Genomic DNA, 15,813 nt, shown 5'->3' on the forward strand with positions numbered 1-15,813 from the left:
CCCACTCCTCTACGCAGTCCAGGTACATTTATTGGTGCGATTCAAACAAGTTGATGGTTTTCTTATTATATATATTGTGGTGACCCACTCCTCTACGCAGTCCAGGTACATTTATTGGTGCGAATCAAACAAGTTGATGGTTTTCTTATTATATATATTGTGGTGACCCACTCCTCTACGCAGTCCAGGTACATTTATTGGTGCGATTCATAAAAGTTCAGGGTTTTTAATATATATTGTGGTGACCCACTCCTCTACGCAGTCCAGGTACATTTATTGGTGCGATTCATAAAAGTTCAGGGTTTTTAATATATATTGTGGTGACCCACTCCTCTACGCAGTCCAGGTACATTTATTGGTGCGAATCATAAAAGTTCAGGGTTTTTAATATATATTGTGGTGACCCACTCCTCTACGCAGTCCAGAAAGATACCTTGTTGCAACGTTTTGGACTAATAACTATATTGTGAGGTGTTCAGAATACACTGTAAATTAGTGGAAATGCTTGTTATTGAATGTTATTGAGGTTAATAATAGCCTAAGAGTGAAAATAAGCCCAAAAACTTGATTTTTAAACTTTTTATGTTTTTTTCAAAAAAAATCCGAATCCAAAACCTTAAATCCGAACCGAGACCTTTCGTCAAGTGTTTTGCGAGACAAATCCGAACCCCAAAAATAACGAAAATCCGGATCCAAAACACGAGACCTCAAAAGTCGCCGGTGCACATCCCTAAAAATTTCCAAGTAATCTAGATTAAACATTTAATTTCCCCAGATTCTTTACTAGAGGAGTCTTATAATTTCCACTAACCATCCCACTATGACTGAGAGTATCTATCTTCAAAATACATACTTGTCTGAGACTTTACACAGAGCACACTGATACTCGGTTGCAAAAGACTCCTACATTCAGACTATAAGTTCTTTAAACTGTTCAGAGGACTGACTTTTTTAAATGCTTGAGAACTTTATATTGTGCAAAACCTTCATTTGGTTGTTAAAGGTTTATCACAGACTCCACAAATACGAGCTCTACAAGAGCACTGAAAGGACAAGATATTACTAACTTACTATAATGGAAATGTAGGAACAATAATGCACCCCTAACATAAGGGCTCACTTAGAGCGAGTGCCCTTCAGCCGTTTGGAGTTGATTTCTGGCTCCATTCTGCTGCAGATAAACAGCTGTTTGTACAGACACAGTTAAGATGGAAATCCTCTTTTGTCCAGAATCAGTGAATGCTGAGAGCAATTCCTCAGTCCTATACATACCTGGTCCTCCACTTTGGTACCCTCTGGCCTGTGATGCGTCAGTGAACTTGCGCAAGATTTGAATCATGCAGCAGATCAGCTCCTGGAGGTAGCAGACTGGTGTTTCCTGGGTAGTCATCACAGCCCTCTGCTTATGTCAATGGTGCAATCCTGGGATTGCAAAATAAGTAAGACCCTGCTTACAGAAAATAACAAACCCTACCTGACCTACCTCTACTAGAGTCCATAAAAGACATAGGGGAAGAGGAGGAACTGCATTATATACTGTCTGTCGGTGTTGCTGTTTAACCTGTCTCTACCTAATCTAGAAGGTAATTTACCCATTGTAATAGCTGCCATAGAGGATTGAACAAGAAAATGAATTTGGCTGAATCAAAAGCCATGCAGATGTCAATGTAGGCCACCACACTTGTTTCCTTTGTGCAGCAGCATTAATATACAAATGGAGTGGGTTCTAAATAGCGTGGGGTTGTCCAACATAGTCATAGTGCTATAGAAAGCTATGCATGCAAAGTAACAAGGCACTTATGACTAGGGTGGTTTCAGAAGATGTGCAACCACCCAAGAAAGACAAGATGTGGAACCATCTTTCAAACTTGGATGTAAGTGCCCCGTGTATAAAACTTCTAAAAGAGTCACAATCCAAACATTACAGGGTCCTCCAGCAAGCAAGCATGTATTCCGATGACAGGGAATAAGATCCCCTTACTGTCCACACAAATTTGCTTTTTTGGACAATCTGTAGATTTAAATTTTGGATAAGTCCTCTTCCCTGTAAGTCATGTATTTGTTCACTCTGCCAAAGTTATAAAAGCTAAAAAGTAGATAGCCGCTGATGACCCCTCTTGTGACTGCTGGTTTGCCTTAGTAAATGTTACATTTGGCCATGATCGACAGTCATACAGACAGGAACTCCATGCCTAAATATTACAATATAGGGTCCCGGTGGATTAAATCACGATATGCATTGCCGTCTATCTGAGGATTCTTATGATGATTCATCCTAAGCACCCAGTCTGGTCCTTCCCTCACCTTTATTGTATTTATATTGCTTATTGTATGCAGTCTATCAAAAATGTTTTTTGCCCTCTTCCCTTGTTATGTATATGTTGCTCTTATCATGTGCTTTTGATGCCTTGCTGGTCTTCTTTTATTTCGAGGTGTACCCAGCTTAAATTTCTTCTTTTTGCCTATGCATCACTTTGTGTCTTGCATCAACGTAACAATTTGATCTGCTGCCTTTGATATGATGTTGTATGCTGTATTATGGGAAAATGGTTTATTTTCTTTTCCTTTTTTTTTTCCCAGGGGAGTTACTTTTGTTTTTGAATTTCTAATCTTGAGCATTTCAATAAGAAAGATTTGTTTTTTAAAAAAAAAAAAAAGTTGCCACTGTCAATGTGCACTTGAATAACTCAACATAACCTAATTTCTTTAACTTTTAAAACTAAATATTGTTTGATCCCATATTAATGCCTTGATATTTAGGGGCCTAGGGCCTGATTCATTAAGGATCTTAACTTCAGAAACTTCTTATTTCAGTCTCCTGGACAAAACCATGTTACAATGCAAGGGGTGCAAATTAACATTCTGTTTTGCACATATGTTAAATACTGACTGTTTTTTCATGTAGCACACAAATATCTATTTTAAATTTCAGTGTACAAATAAGCTATCAAGTATTTGTGTGCTACATGAAAAAACTGTCCGTATTTAACTTGTGTGCAAAACAGAATACTAATTTGCACCCCTTGCATTGTAACGTGGTTTTGTCCAGGAGACTGAAATAAGAAGTTTCTGAAGTTAGGATCCTTAATGAATCAGGCCCGTATTTATCTATAACCCCTAATCACCACAATAATACGCAGCTGGCGTAGCAAAACTGTCCTGCAGTGGTAAGGGTTCACTAGGCGTACCACTTTGCCAGGCCACTATTTGCCACTGTTTGCACACTGGACCTGAAAACCCAGATTTGGAGCTTGAAATGGTGATAACAGAGCAGGTATTGTTGTGGTATAAGAGAGTAAATAGGCTTCCCATGCAAAGGCATGTTTTCACTAGTGGTAACCCTTTGATATGTTGGAGGAAAAATAAAGATAAAGCTGAGGAAGCTTGGCATCAGGGCTTTTCACTTATTTAGAAATCAGCCCCTTACTGCTGTTTAGACTTCTGTGCATTGAGAGAGGCTAATTTGTGCTAATTTGGGAAATTAGGGATAGAATGATTAGTGGAAGGCCCTAAAAATTATGCAATTTTGATTGCTGGTAGAAGACTGCGTGTTATGTTATTTTCAGTCTATTTTTTGGGAAAATGCACACACAACTTTGAATTATTTTCGTCAGCCAGATAATTCCCAGCCAGAGGTCCATTATGATGCAGAGGTGGTCCTTACGAAGGAGATGCTAATGGAGATCCAAAAGTTCTTACAAAATGCTGACTGGAATCTGGGTGCTCTTGATGAGGCTCTGAGTAGGACCCTGGTGCACTTCAAGCATCATAATGTGGAAGAATGGAGGTGGAAATTTGAGGACTATTTTGGGCTAGACGTCTTCACAGCTTTCATGGTAAGGGATTGGTGGTAGTTTGTTGTCTCATGGACCAAATTTAAAGACTGTCTAATAAATCTACATGTTGTAGGATAAACGTTAAAATATTTTTAAGATCAACTTTGGTGATCCGGTATAAATTTATATATATGTACAGATGTACGGCCTGATTCATTAAGGGAAGTAAGTAAAAACAATGCAAGGGGTGCAGATTAGTTTATTATTTTGCATATAAGGTAAATACTGGCTTGTTTTTCTTGTAGCACACAAATACTTGATAGCTTTATATTTACACTGAAATTTAAAGTTGATCTAGGACATGCCCTACCCCAACTATAAATCTGTCCCCACATTTTAAATTTACCCCCCCCCCCCCTCCAATGCAACATGGTTTTGCCAAAGTACAAAGTTACTCAATTTTTTTTGCTTTCCTTAATGAAACAGGCCTGTAGTGCATAAATCAGCCCAAAAGGGCAGGGGATATGCATTACATACCCACTGGTGTTTTGAGATTATTTTTTAACACAAGTAGAAATGCATTTGTGTTTCATATGCTTTTGATATGGGGTTCCATTTTAGACCTGATTTATATATAAAAAATGGGGATATACAACAAGTAGCATTCGAAAAAGAAGAAATGCGCTCACTTGGAACAATGATTTTTGGTGTTGCATCTGTTACATTCAAATTCCAGTGAAACCTTAAAGCAACAGGTATTGTTTTTAAAGAGAGACTGTCGGGCCCAAGTAAAACCACATGTGTGTCTTTAAACTTTTATTTGTCTAATTGACCTATATGAACTTTTATTTGTGTCATTCCTTTCTCTAAAATGTTCTGTAGTGACCACTTCTTTACAACATCTATTTGTTCTACTTGTATAGAGTAACCCTGGTAGAGAGTTGAACTGTTAGCTAGCTAGTTGGTAGGTGTTTTTTGTTTTGTTTTTTTTTGTTATTTTTTTTTTAATTCGTGCACCTATGCACTATTTTTATTTTTGGTAGAACAACAAAGCACCAGAGGAGCGTGCATTACATGAAAAAGTCAATCAGTTAAAATAATGAAACCTTAAATGACAGCTGTTAACCATTGTGAGCAAAGACCTCTTGGAATGGATGCAATTCATATTGGTTTGGTGGTGAGGTGGTTGCGACCTCCTACATTTAGTTTTCATTTGGATCATGTCTGAGACACTTCTTGCTACATGGGTCTACATTGTTTCTTAAAAGAGCGTAAACGTTTTGATAATCCAGCGATGTTGTGCCCATCTGCAATACACCAGAGACCTACAGACCTCCATATTGTTCTATGGGACTCTACTGTTCCTGTTCCCAGAGGTTAACCGCTGTAATTTACATTATATAATTGGTTCATTAAGTTCGTCTTTTGACTTTTAATATTGGATCATTATTTACAAGTGAACAATGCCACTTAAGGTATTTTTGTTTCATCGAGTAGTACAATTAGGTGCATCTACATTTAAAGCGGCAAAACTTTTTTTTCTTGATCTTTTTATTGTGGGTAAGCGGACTACCCTTTTTTTATTGCAGCAGCTGTTCATGCATCTTATTGTTGGAGCGCATCTATAGGGTCAACTCCTTATTCCCCTAATTCATTATGTTTACTTTTCATTTGTTTTATTTAACATTATATATTTTTTCCTTAGATAATGCATTATTTTTATACTGTCATAGGATGTGCAAAACTTGTCATTTTAAAAGAAAATGAAGTAGCATTATATTTAACTTAAATATTATTAGAGTAACTTGATCTCTCAAACCATAACTGTCAAGTAACCTCTATGTTTGCTCTTCTGCAGATCAGTTTGTGTTTACTCTGCATAGTGATAATGATCACTACAGAGATGTGGACACGTATAGGATGGCTTACACAGATAAAAAGACTCTGTGTTATAAGCTTTGTGATCAGCCTTGGTTGGAACTGGATGTACTTATATAAGGTGAGCACTGAAAACAGAGATGTCCTGCACCTTTACAGCTTAAGAAATAAGTCTATGTATAGAAGAAAAGTATTATGCCCTTTTCAAATTTAATACTATTCAAGGTGGTATCCACCGTTGAAATATTTTAATATAAACTGCAGACCTTTTTTGCAAATAGTTTTGAGCTAAGCATTTAACATCCTCCCTATTTGCTAAAATGTTAACCTTAGAACTGACTGGCTGGGTTCCATGTTAAAAGGGTTTCTCCTGTTTCCCTGGTTATAGTCCAGATATAGCCATTCAATGGGAGACCCTTACTGTATCACATAATAGCATTAGTTAGTATAGTTTGATTTCCAGCATAAAGCAGAGAGAAAGATAACTTTATAATTAAGAATTTCTTGTTGAAACATGTCTGCAGCTTATATCATGCTGTTTTTATTGTATTTTTGAATGATAGAAGACTGCAAACAAGCCCTAAAACAGACTAATGGGGGAGACAGAGCAAGAGGGGAGGGAAGGGTTGGTGTATAATATAGTGAGGTAAAGTGAAGATCAGCACTTGAATTGAAAACTCCAAAGACACAGTTCACAATTCGCAGCCAGAACTAATCGGGAGTTCTAGAATTCTTCTCATAAATATGAAATGTATCAGAATTGTCTGGTTTAGATGAAAGCCTATAGGCAGCAAGGTTTCTTATAGGGGTCTATCTGGATCCCACTGTGTTCCAATGGTGTGGCATTTGTAGGTGTCCTAAGGTGGTGTTGTGTATGTATGTTTTTGTTTGTAGCTACTAAAAGAACAGCAAGGACCTTCTCAATTTAGTCCTAGACTAGTGTGACACCCAATTTTTACCAGGCCTCAGTTCAATTTAAACTAGATAGTTTTGTAAGAGTTTTGTTAGACCAAAGGGGTGTTTGGTGAGATTCTTGAGTGTGTAGTTAAGCACATGCTCATTTGCCAAATTTTAACAGTTGAGTAATGTTTTGCTAATGAATGTCAAGATTACCTGATGGAAAGAACCATCTAGAGGTTGGCACAGGACACATGCAGAGCTCCCTCCATGTCCCTCCCACAGACCCTGCCCAGGATAAGTGCTAAAGTTGAACTTGTTCAGATGTAGCAAACTTTAAATTGACATTTAATGCATCATATGAAATTGAAATGAGTGGCATGTGATGTGTTACATATCAATTTAAAGTTTGCTACATCTGTATGAATAAAGTGAACAAATACAGTAGCTGTGACAGCCAAAGGGGAGGAGATTGAAGTATAGCAGTTGAGGAAGAAATGTAATTATACTAATTCAACCATCGGTTGGTGTGTTAGCGAGTTAGGCTGCCAGTGCTCATCCTTGCTCTTGAACTGGTCCATCAATGTTGTTCTATTTTGCTTATCATAGTCCAACTAGTCTTGGAAGGTCCATGGTGGGATTCTGGCTGGATATCTAGGCAAAAGATGATTTACCTCAATTAATTTTTAGTCCAGATGATCTGTAATCTGAATTTGTTCTTTGTTGATAATAGTAGTGATGTCTTTATGCAGTTACATGGGTAGGATTTTGCCAGCCATATTTATAAGGGTTATCTGGCATTAATGTTCACAGTCTTTTGACTCTTGTCTTTCTTGGGAAAAACAATGGTATATGGGCTTCAGGCATTGTTGGGGCAGTGTTCTAATTTTTCAGGCTGACGTGGGGGCACTCGAGCAAATGGTGAGCTAGTAGGGAATCGGCATAAGAATGCTCAATCACACTTGGGGATTTACACTTGGAGACCATCTCGTTCCTACTCCACAAGTCTCTTATTCGATTGTTTTCAAATCTCCCCTGTTTGGAGGCACATTCCTACTTTTGATTGGTGTTTGGCTCAAGTTTCATCCTGTCCTTCCATTCCATTATTCCTCAATTCTTTCTCGTATGGAATTTTTACCCATTCCTCCTCCATACGCTACATTTAAAGATGTCTTTAGCAAAGAACAATCCGAAATACTTCCTCCTCACCATCTCTGGATTTGTCCCATGAATTTACCTCCTAGAAATCTACTTCCTTGGGATAGGGTGTACCCCATCTGAGTACCTGAGACTCAAGCTATGTCGAAATATATAGAAGAAAACTTTTGTAAGGTTTCTTTGTAAAAAGCATGCTGGGGCTTGTAGTTTCACAACACCTGGAGTGTCACAGGTTAGCCATCACTGATCTAGAGCCTGTGAGTACCTCTCATCACAGAACTATTTGATGACATAAAAGGCGCTTGTTTATTCACTGAACTGGATCTTCAGTGTGCTTGCAATATAATTTGCATTGGAGCTGGAAATGAATGGAAGACTTATTTTAAGTAGAGATATTACTTTTAAATACCTTGTCATGCCTGTTGGTCTCTGTAACACTCCTGCGGTATTTTCCGAGATTTTCTGTGGTGGTCTATCTTGATTACATTTTAATTTTCTCTAAAAATCTTTCTGTTCATCGCTCCCATGTGAAAGTATGCTCATGCTTCCACAAGCATCACTTGTATTGTAAAGTTGAGAAGCATTTCTTTCCTTGAATATATTATTTCTAATTCTGGATTGAAGATGGATCAAGAGAAGGTTCAGTCTATTATAAACCCACTCCAACCATCTGGAAGGTGATGCAACAATTTTGGGGTTTCGACAATTATTATCGACAGTTTATTCAAGGCTTTTTGACCATTATGGTGCCCATAACTGCTCTCACCAAGAAAGGTGCTAATGATAAGAATAGGCCTCCTGAGGCTATTCATATTCAGTCTTCTAAAAACATCCTTTGTCTTCGCTGTGGTACTCAGTTAACCCAACCCCTCTCAGCCATTCTTTGTTGAGGTTGATGCTTCCTCAGTGGGAGTTGAGACAATTCTCTCCCAACGCTCTTCTTCAGGAAAAACTCCATCCATGTGGTTTCTACATGCTGAGATTGATTATACCATAAGAAATAAGGAGTTGTTTGCTTTTAAATTAGCTTTTGAAGAGTGGAGACATTTTTTGCAAGGATCTCTTTCTTGTTATTCTGAGAACAAGAATATTTTGTATTTACAGAATGCTCAGTGCTTAAATCCCCACCAGGTGAGATGGTTGCAGTTCCTCTCTCGATTCGGTCTCTGCGTCACTTTCCGTCCTTCATTCATCTAACAGCATATTCTTCTTCTCAACATCCTCCTCTAGGGATATCTTTCGTACCCAAAGATCTCTGAAAGAAAATTATTTTCTGAGTCCATACCCTTTGCTTCTACGGACATGCTGGAGCTAAAAAGACTCTTGACTTAATTGCTAGGAATCATTGGTGGCTGTTTGTTTGTTTGTTAGGATGTAAGAGAGCAGGGCTGTGTGCCTAATCTGTGCCCAGCAAAAGTACCCCAGCAGACTCCTTATGATCCATTACTCCCTCTACATCCTCCTGACAGACCTTTGTCTCACATTACCATGGACTTTATCACCAACCTTCCCAACTTTGGTTTCAGTAACAATTCTTTTATCATCCACAAACTTATGGTAAATCGGAGAGAGTCGATCATGATTTGGAGACCTTTATAAGATTCTACTCGTTGTCCAGTCAAGACAACTGTTTCGATTTGTTGCCATGGGTGGATTTCGATCACAATAATAATCATCATGAATCATCATTTTCTCCAATTTTTTTTTTTTGGGTTATTTACAGATTTCACCCTTGACTCCTGTCTTTTAGTAAAGCATCCTCTGAATTCCTGGTTGTGGAGACTGATTCGTAAATTATGTAGTATTTGGTGTACAGTCAAGAGACGTCTTCTGATATCATTCTTCTCCGACAGGAAATGTCAGTCAGTCCCTAATCTACAGCCAGGTGACAGAGTCTGGCTCTCTACTGGAAACATTCGCCTGCGACTCCCAAGTATGAAATTTGCTCCAACATTTGTTGGGCATTTTAAAATCCTGAAGGTCATTAAACCAGTGACATTCATCCTTCAGTTACCAGCTACATTAGGAGTCTCTAATGTGTTTCACGTCTCTCTACTTAAATCTCTCATTAATATTTTTCGAAACACTGGTGGTCTTTGGAGACTCTTCAATCTTATGTTTTTGAAATGAGACAAATTTTAGATTCCCGTATTTTTAAAGGAAGACTACAGTCCTTATTAACTGGAAAGGATATGGTCCTGAAGAAAGTTGTTGGGTGAAAGCTGATTATGTCCAGACCCTCTATTCCTTACAGGAATTCCATGAAAAGTTTCTGCTCAAACCCTTCTTAAGGTGTTCTGAGTACACCTCTAAAAGGGAATAATGTCATGTGGGCGCTTGTGCACGTCGATCTCTGCTTATACCTTCTGGCACATGACCACTGCGTGCCACTTCCCCTTTCTCTCTCTACACTATATAATTCTGCTCTGGCCACCATTAAGGTGCCAGAGCGTATTATTATTATTATTATTATTATTATCATTTATTTGTTAGGCGCCACAAGATTTCCGCAGCGCCGTACACAGTACAAACAGTAGACTATACAGGGTGAAACAGTACAGAACAATAAACAAAAATACCAATACTTCAGAAACTCCAGGCAGGCTGCTGCAATAAGCATGGAGCAGAAGAACAGGTGAGGAGACAGGAGGGAAGAGGGCCCTGCTCATTCGAGCTTACATCCTAAGGGAGGGTTGACAGACCAGGCACAAGAGGAGCAGGTTGAGGCAATGGGAGAGAGGGGAGAATGAGCGGAGGAAATAGGGGTTAAGTGGATGGGTGGTAGGCTTTGAGAAAGAGGTGAGTTTTGAGTGCAAGTTTGAAGGAGCACAGAGTGGGAGAGAGGCGGATGGAGCGAGGGAGGTCATTCCAGTGAAGGGGGGCTGCACGGGAAAAGTTCTGGAATGGGAAGAGGTGATCAGAGTGGAGGAGAGGTGACGGTCATTGGCCGAGCACAGGGAGCGGGCGGGAGTGTGAATGGAGAGGAGGTTGGAGATATAAGGGGCAGTAGAGTGGGAGAGAGCCTTGTAAGTGGTGGTGAGGAGTTTGAAAAGAATTCTGTAGGGGAAGGGGAGCCAGTGTAGGGCAAGGCAGAGAGGGGAGGCAGAGGAGGAGCGGCGTGAGAGGTAGATGAGTCTTGCGGCCGCATTGAGTATAGAGCTCAGGGGGGAGAGACGGGAGTGGGGGAGGCCGGTGAGGAGGAGGTTGCAGTAATCCAGGCGGGAGATGATGAGTGCGTGTATGATGGTTTTGGTGGCCTCCTGAGAGAGAAAGGGAGGAATGCGGGCGATGTTGCGTAGTTGGAAGCGACAGGCTTGGGCAAGGGAATGAATGTGGAAGGCAAAAGAGAGAGATGAGTCAAGGGTGACACCCAAGCAGCGGAGTTGGGTGACAGAGGAGATGGTAGTGTTGTTAACGACAATGGAGAGGTCATGGTGGGATGGGTGGTTGGGAGGAGGAAAGACAATGAGTTCAGTTTTGGAAATGTTGATTTTGAGAAAGCGCTCCAACATCCAGGAGGAGATGGCGGAGAGCCAGTCAGATACCTGAGCGAGGAGGGTGGGGGAAAGATCAGGTGAAGAGATGTAGAGTTGGATGTCGTCAGCATAGAGGTGATACTAAGGACCAAAGGAGGAGATGAGAGCGCCAAGTGAGGAAGTATAGAGCGCGAAGAGTAAAGGACCGAGAACAGAGCCCTGCGGGACTCCCAACAGGGAGAGGGTGGTGGGAGGAGGAGGAGCCAGACGTTGATACAGAGAAGGAGCGGTTAGCAAGGTATGAGGTGAACCAGGCAAGGACAGATCTAGAGAGGCCAAGAGAGAGAAGGGTTTGCAGCAGGAGGGGGTGGTCCACTGTGTCAAAGGCTGCGGAGAGGTCGAGGAGAATAAGTATAGAGAAGTGACCCTTGGACTTGGCCGTTAGGAGATCATTAGTAACCTTGGCCAGGGCAGTTTCGGTGGAGTGGAGGGGACGGTAGCCGGATTGGAGAGGGTCAAGGAGGGAATAGTCAGAGAGATGTTTGGCGAGGCGGCTGCAGACAATCCGCTCGAGAAGTTTGGAGGCGAAGGGGAGTAGTGAGACAGGGCGATAGTTAGCAAGAGAGGTGGGGTCAAGATTGGGTTTTTTGAGGATAGGGGAGATAAGAGCGTGTTTAAAAGAGGAGGGGACTCTTAGTATGTCTTAGTATGTCTTAGTTTCCTATCTAGGTGTTCTTGGCTCCTTTGTATCTTCTGTATCCTGGTGCAGTTCATATCGCTAGTATCCTGGTGAAGTACTATCCTGGTGAAGTACTATCCTGGTGCTGTTCCTAGCTTATCACGGCGTTGTTCCCTTCTGGCACTGAACTATACTGACTATTACCACTATAGCACCTTATTCAGCCAGTGTCTGCCCTATATCTTATTCAGCACGCCTTCATTTATACAACTACCCCAGGGGAGTGACACAGCCAATTCCATTTGCTTTACGGTGGGCTTTGGTGAAGACCGGCATGGTGTTAGGTTCTGTGCCTTGGGAATAGGTAGCGGTAACTTGGACTGGTTGTAGGATCAATCCTTGTGCTTCCTGATTATATTTGCTTACTTGATAACATCTGATTATCTTTTCAGGTTGCTTTTGCTGAACGACAAGCAGAAGTTGCAAAAATGGGCATGTTTGACGGCAGCTGTGGAGAGAAGATAAGCTGGTATGAAAGTCTGTATGGTAAGACTAATAATGTACACAGGTCAACTTACGAGGTCTGTTAGCTTCCTAACAAGTGTTAATTTATCTAGAGTAAATGCCGTCTAGTACCAAAATGTAAATGTTGAGACTAGGTAAACTTGGTAGAGTCAGTATATTATTTAAAAGATAAAGTAAAAAAAAGCAAACACTGTTTTATGTATTAAATTTTTTTTAAATTCTTTATTTTTGTAGAAAGGTTTTTTTTTTTTGTAAAACTGTTGAAATATTGTTGGTGCATTGAAAAGTGAATGCCATGATGAACAACACATTGTGACATGTACTTGAACAGTCTGTTTATCAAAGCAGAGCATACTTCCTCTGTATGTAAACAAGGCTCCTGTGTCAGAATATCAATTACTATGTAAAACAACGGGAGCTTTGAAATTAAATGCATCATGGATAAAAATATTCCATTGATTGTAAGTACTTTGTCATGTTATGTTTACGTTGACCAAATGGGTTGTTATGCTTGTGTAATGAATTGGATGACCTCTGTGGAATTATATATTTTTGCATTTCCATACATTATTTACCTAAAAAATAATAATTTAGCAACATGTAAGTGTGGCATTTTGGTGTTTTAGATTTTCTGTGTACTTAATCTTATTTTGTTCTGCTGCAGAATGGTGGAAGACCTCTTCCTCTTTCCAAAATGATCCATGTGAGGAGTATTTTAAATCAGTGTTGATACATCCTGCGTTGATGGTCCCACCTACAAAGGTGAGCTCTGAGTTCATTGATTGGTTTTGGGGTAATTTCTAACCAGGAATTAATTAAGTATGTTTTAACTTAAAAGGACACATCTATGTTAATTTTTTGTACTCGTCTTGGCCTAATTGGGGAGATCCCGATGACTGACACTCAGTACAAATGACCAGATATTACTTTACATTATTATTGTGGTTGAATGATGACTGCTAAGATTACTGGTCATTTTGGGCCCATACACACTGCAATTTGAAGCTAATTTGGTCTAAAATGGCCATATTGGCTGTCAGAATTGCAATGCACATGGACACTATTACTGTCCTGTGTTTACTTAAATTCTATATTCATTAAATGTACAAATCCATGACATATATAATGGAAACAACAACAGAATGTATGTGTGAAATGTGGGTGAGATTGTCCATAGAAATTATTAAGCACAAGCATACATCCCAACTGTCTGGGACAGTCCAGATTTTAGGCGTTATCCCGCTATCTCACCCAGGGACATATTTGTCCTGCAGGTGGAAATGTTGGGGGGAGGGGTGGGGTACATGGCAACACCCCAAGCCTGATGTCCTGCTGCCGGGGACAGATATATTGGGAGGTGTGGAGACGTGCTCGGTAATCCTGATGGCCCATATGAACACATTAGGTCTTTACCGATAGACCTCTGTAGAATATATCCATTTTCCATGCTAGCTGTGCTGCATATATATGTATTACAAGTGAACACGTGCATGATACTCATGCATTCTAGTCAAATCAAGCTACTTAAGGTGTTAAAAAGGTTCTTGTCATGCATTTGGGCCATAGCCCAGGCCTCCTCAGGGGAAGAGCGTTACTTCCCGATGCAAGCGCCCTTTTTTAACGTGGTTTTGTCCACATGTCGCCACCTCATCATTTTTCTCCATCACCTCATCCTTCATCTTTATCGCCACATCTATCCAGATGTCTATCCAGACACAGGGATCTCTCTCAGCGGTCCTGAGTATCACACTCCTCTCGCTCTGTCACCCCTGGCAACCACCAACCACTCCCCACTGTCACCCCTGGCAACCACCAACCACTCCCCACTGTCACCCCCGGCAACCACAAACCACTCCCAACTGTCACTTCTCCTTCAAGAAATATATATATATTTTTTTTTAAATCTTTATAAACACTTTTAACAATTAACAAATTAAATTAACAAACTAAAAACATCTTAGTATACCAAATTTCAGCCCTTTCTGAGTTTTTTTCCCCCACACACACTAAGAATTTAGTAGGTCAGTGTATAACTTCGCCCAGCAGGTGGCGCTGCAGCTTGTGGTTTTTTTTCCCACACACACACACACACAGACTAACACACGCCACTAGGCTTTTATATTATAGACAAGTTAACCCGTGCATGATACTCATGCATTCTAATCAAATCAAGCTACTTAAGGTGTTAAAAAGGTTCTTGTCATGCATTTGGGCCTAGCCCAGGCCTCCTCAGGGAAAGAGCGTTACTTCCCGACGCAAGCGCCCTTTTTTAACGTGGTTTTGTCCACATGTAACCACCTCATCATTTTTCTCCATCACCTCATCCTTCATCTTCATCGCCACATCCTTCATCAAGCTACTTAAGGTGTTAAAAACTCCCCACTGTCACCCCCAGCAACCACCAACCACTCCCAACTGTCACTTCTCCTTCAAGAAATATATAGGTCAGTGTATAACTCTGCCCAGCAGGTGGCGCTGCAGCTTGTTTTTGTTTTTTTTTCACACACGCCACAAGGCATTTATATAGTAGATCCTGATAGCTGGTAGATTTAAAAAACAAATAAACATCCTCTTCTTTACTGGGATTAGTTTTGCACAAGTGTGCTGATCCTAGTACTGCCTCGGCTGGGCTAGAGATTAAACAAATAATTTAAATTACTCTTTCACAGTAAAGACATGGTTGCCAAAATAAATTGCCATATACTTAGTTTGCAAAATAATTTTTCTGGCAGTAAATGAAATATGGACGTCAGTATAAATTAGTAGAACACCTAATGTTTATCAGGCCAGCAACTTTAGAACTGGTCTGGGTTGTGAGTTCCTTGCTTACAAAATCTACGCACCCTTGTTTTCTAGATGCTAGTGCATTAACATTTCAACTTGGTGTTGCACGAATACAGTTAAAATTGCATCTTTGGATATTCTAAAGTACTGTGAGTATTTTTGGAAAACTATAGCTGCAATCATGTGCAAAGATGCTCCACAGTGCTGACATAGGTCCACAAAGAGTCCACTAATCTTAGCACCTTCACTGGCTCTCAAAGACCATCTATTCATCAAGGCCAACCAGCCATCCACCTATCCTTCTCCTTCCTTGTTATCCTCACCTCTCTATTCCATGTCTCCTCTTGTGCTTGATCCCCTCCACTGACTCCTTTCGTACCTGCTGTCTGTTTCCCCTCCCCTTAGTATGTAAGCTCTTAGGAGCAGGGCCCTCTTCCCTTCTGTCTCAATACCATTTCTTCTTCTCCTACGTCACTATACTTGCTATGCTTGGTGCTATTGAAGTCTTAGTTATACTCGTTTTACTCTGTATTCTTGTACCCTGTTTGGTCTACTTTTTGTACTGTATTTTGTACGGCGCTGCGGAAACCTTGTGGCGCCATATAAATAAAGAATAATAATAATAGAGCATATATGATGA

General features: G+C 40.3%; 1 protein-coding gene across 2 annotated transcripts in view; it reads left to right on the forward strand.

Annotated features, from left to right (window-relative positions):
* Nucleotides 1–15,813, forward strand: part of CLCC1 (chloride channel CLIC like 1) — an 81,219-nt gene that overhangs the window by 34,707 nt on the left and 30,699 nt on the right. For both annotated transcript variants that reach the window (XM_075182604.1, XM_075182603.1), the window contains exons 5-8: nt 3,615–3,836; nt 5,635–5,775; nt 12,317–12,410; nt 13,054–13,151. In XM_075182604.1, the coding sequence (XP_075038705.1) occupies nt 3,615–3,836; nt 5,635–5,775; nt 12,317–12,410; nt 13,054–13,151 (555 nt within the window). The remainder of the gene's footprint in view (nt 1–3,614; nt 3,837–5,634; nt 5,776–12,316; nt 12,411–13,053; nt 13,152–15,813) is intronic.

This window comes from Mixophyes fleayi, chromosome 8 (genome assembly GCF_038048845.1).
Source record: "Mixophyes fleayi isolate aMixFle1 chromosome 8, aMixFle1.hap1, whole genome shotgun sequence".
NCBI classification, from domain to species: domain Eukaryota; kingdom Metazoa; phylum Chordata; class Amphibia; order Anura; family Limnodynastidae; genus Mixophyes; species Mixophyes fleayi.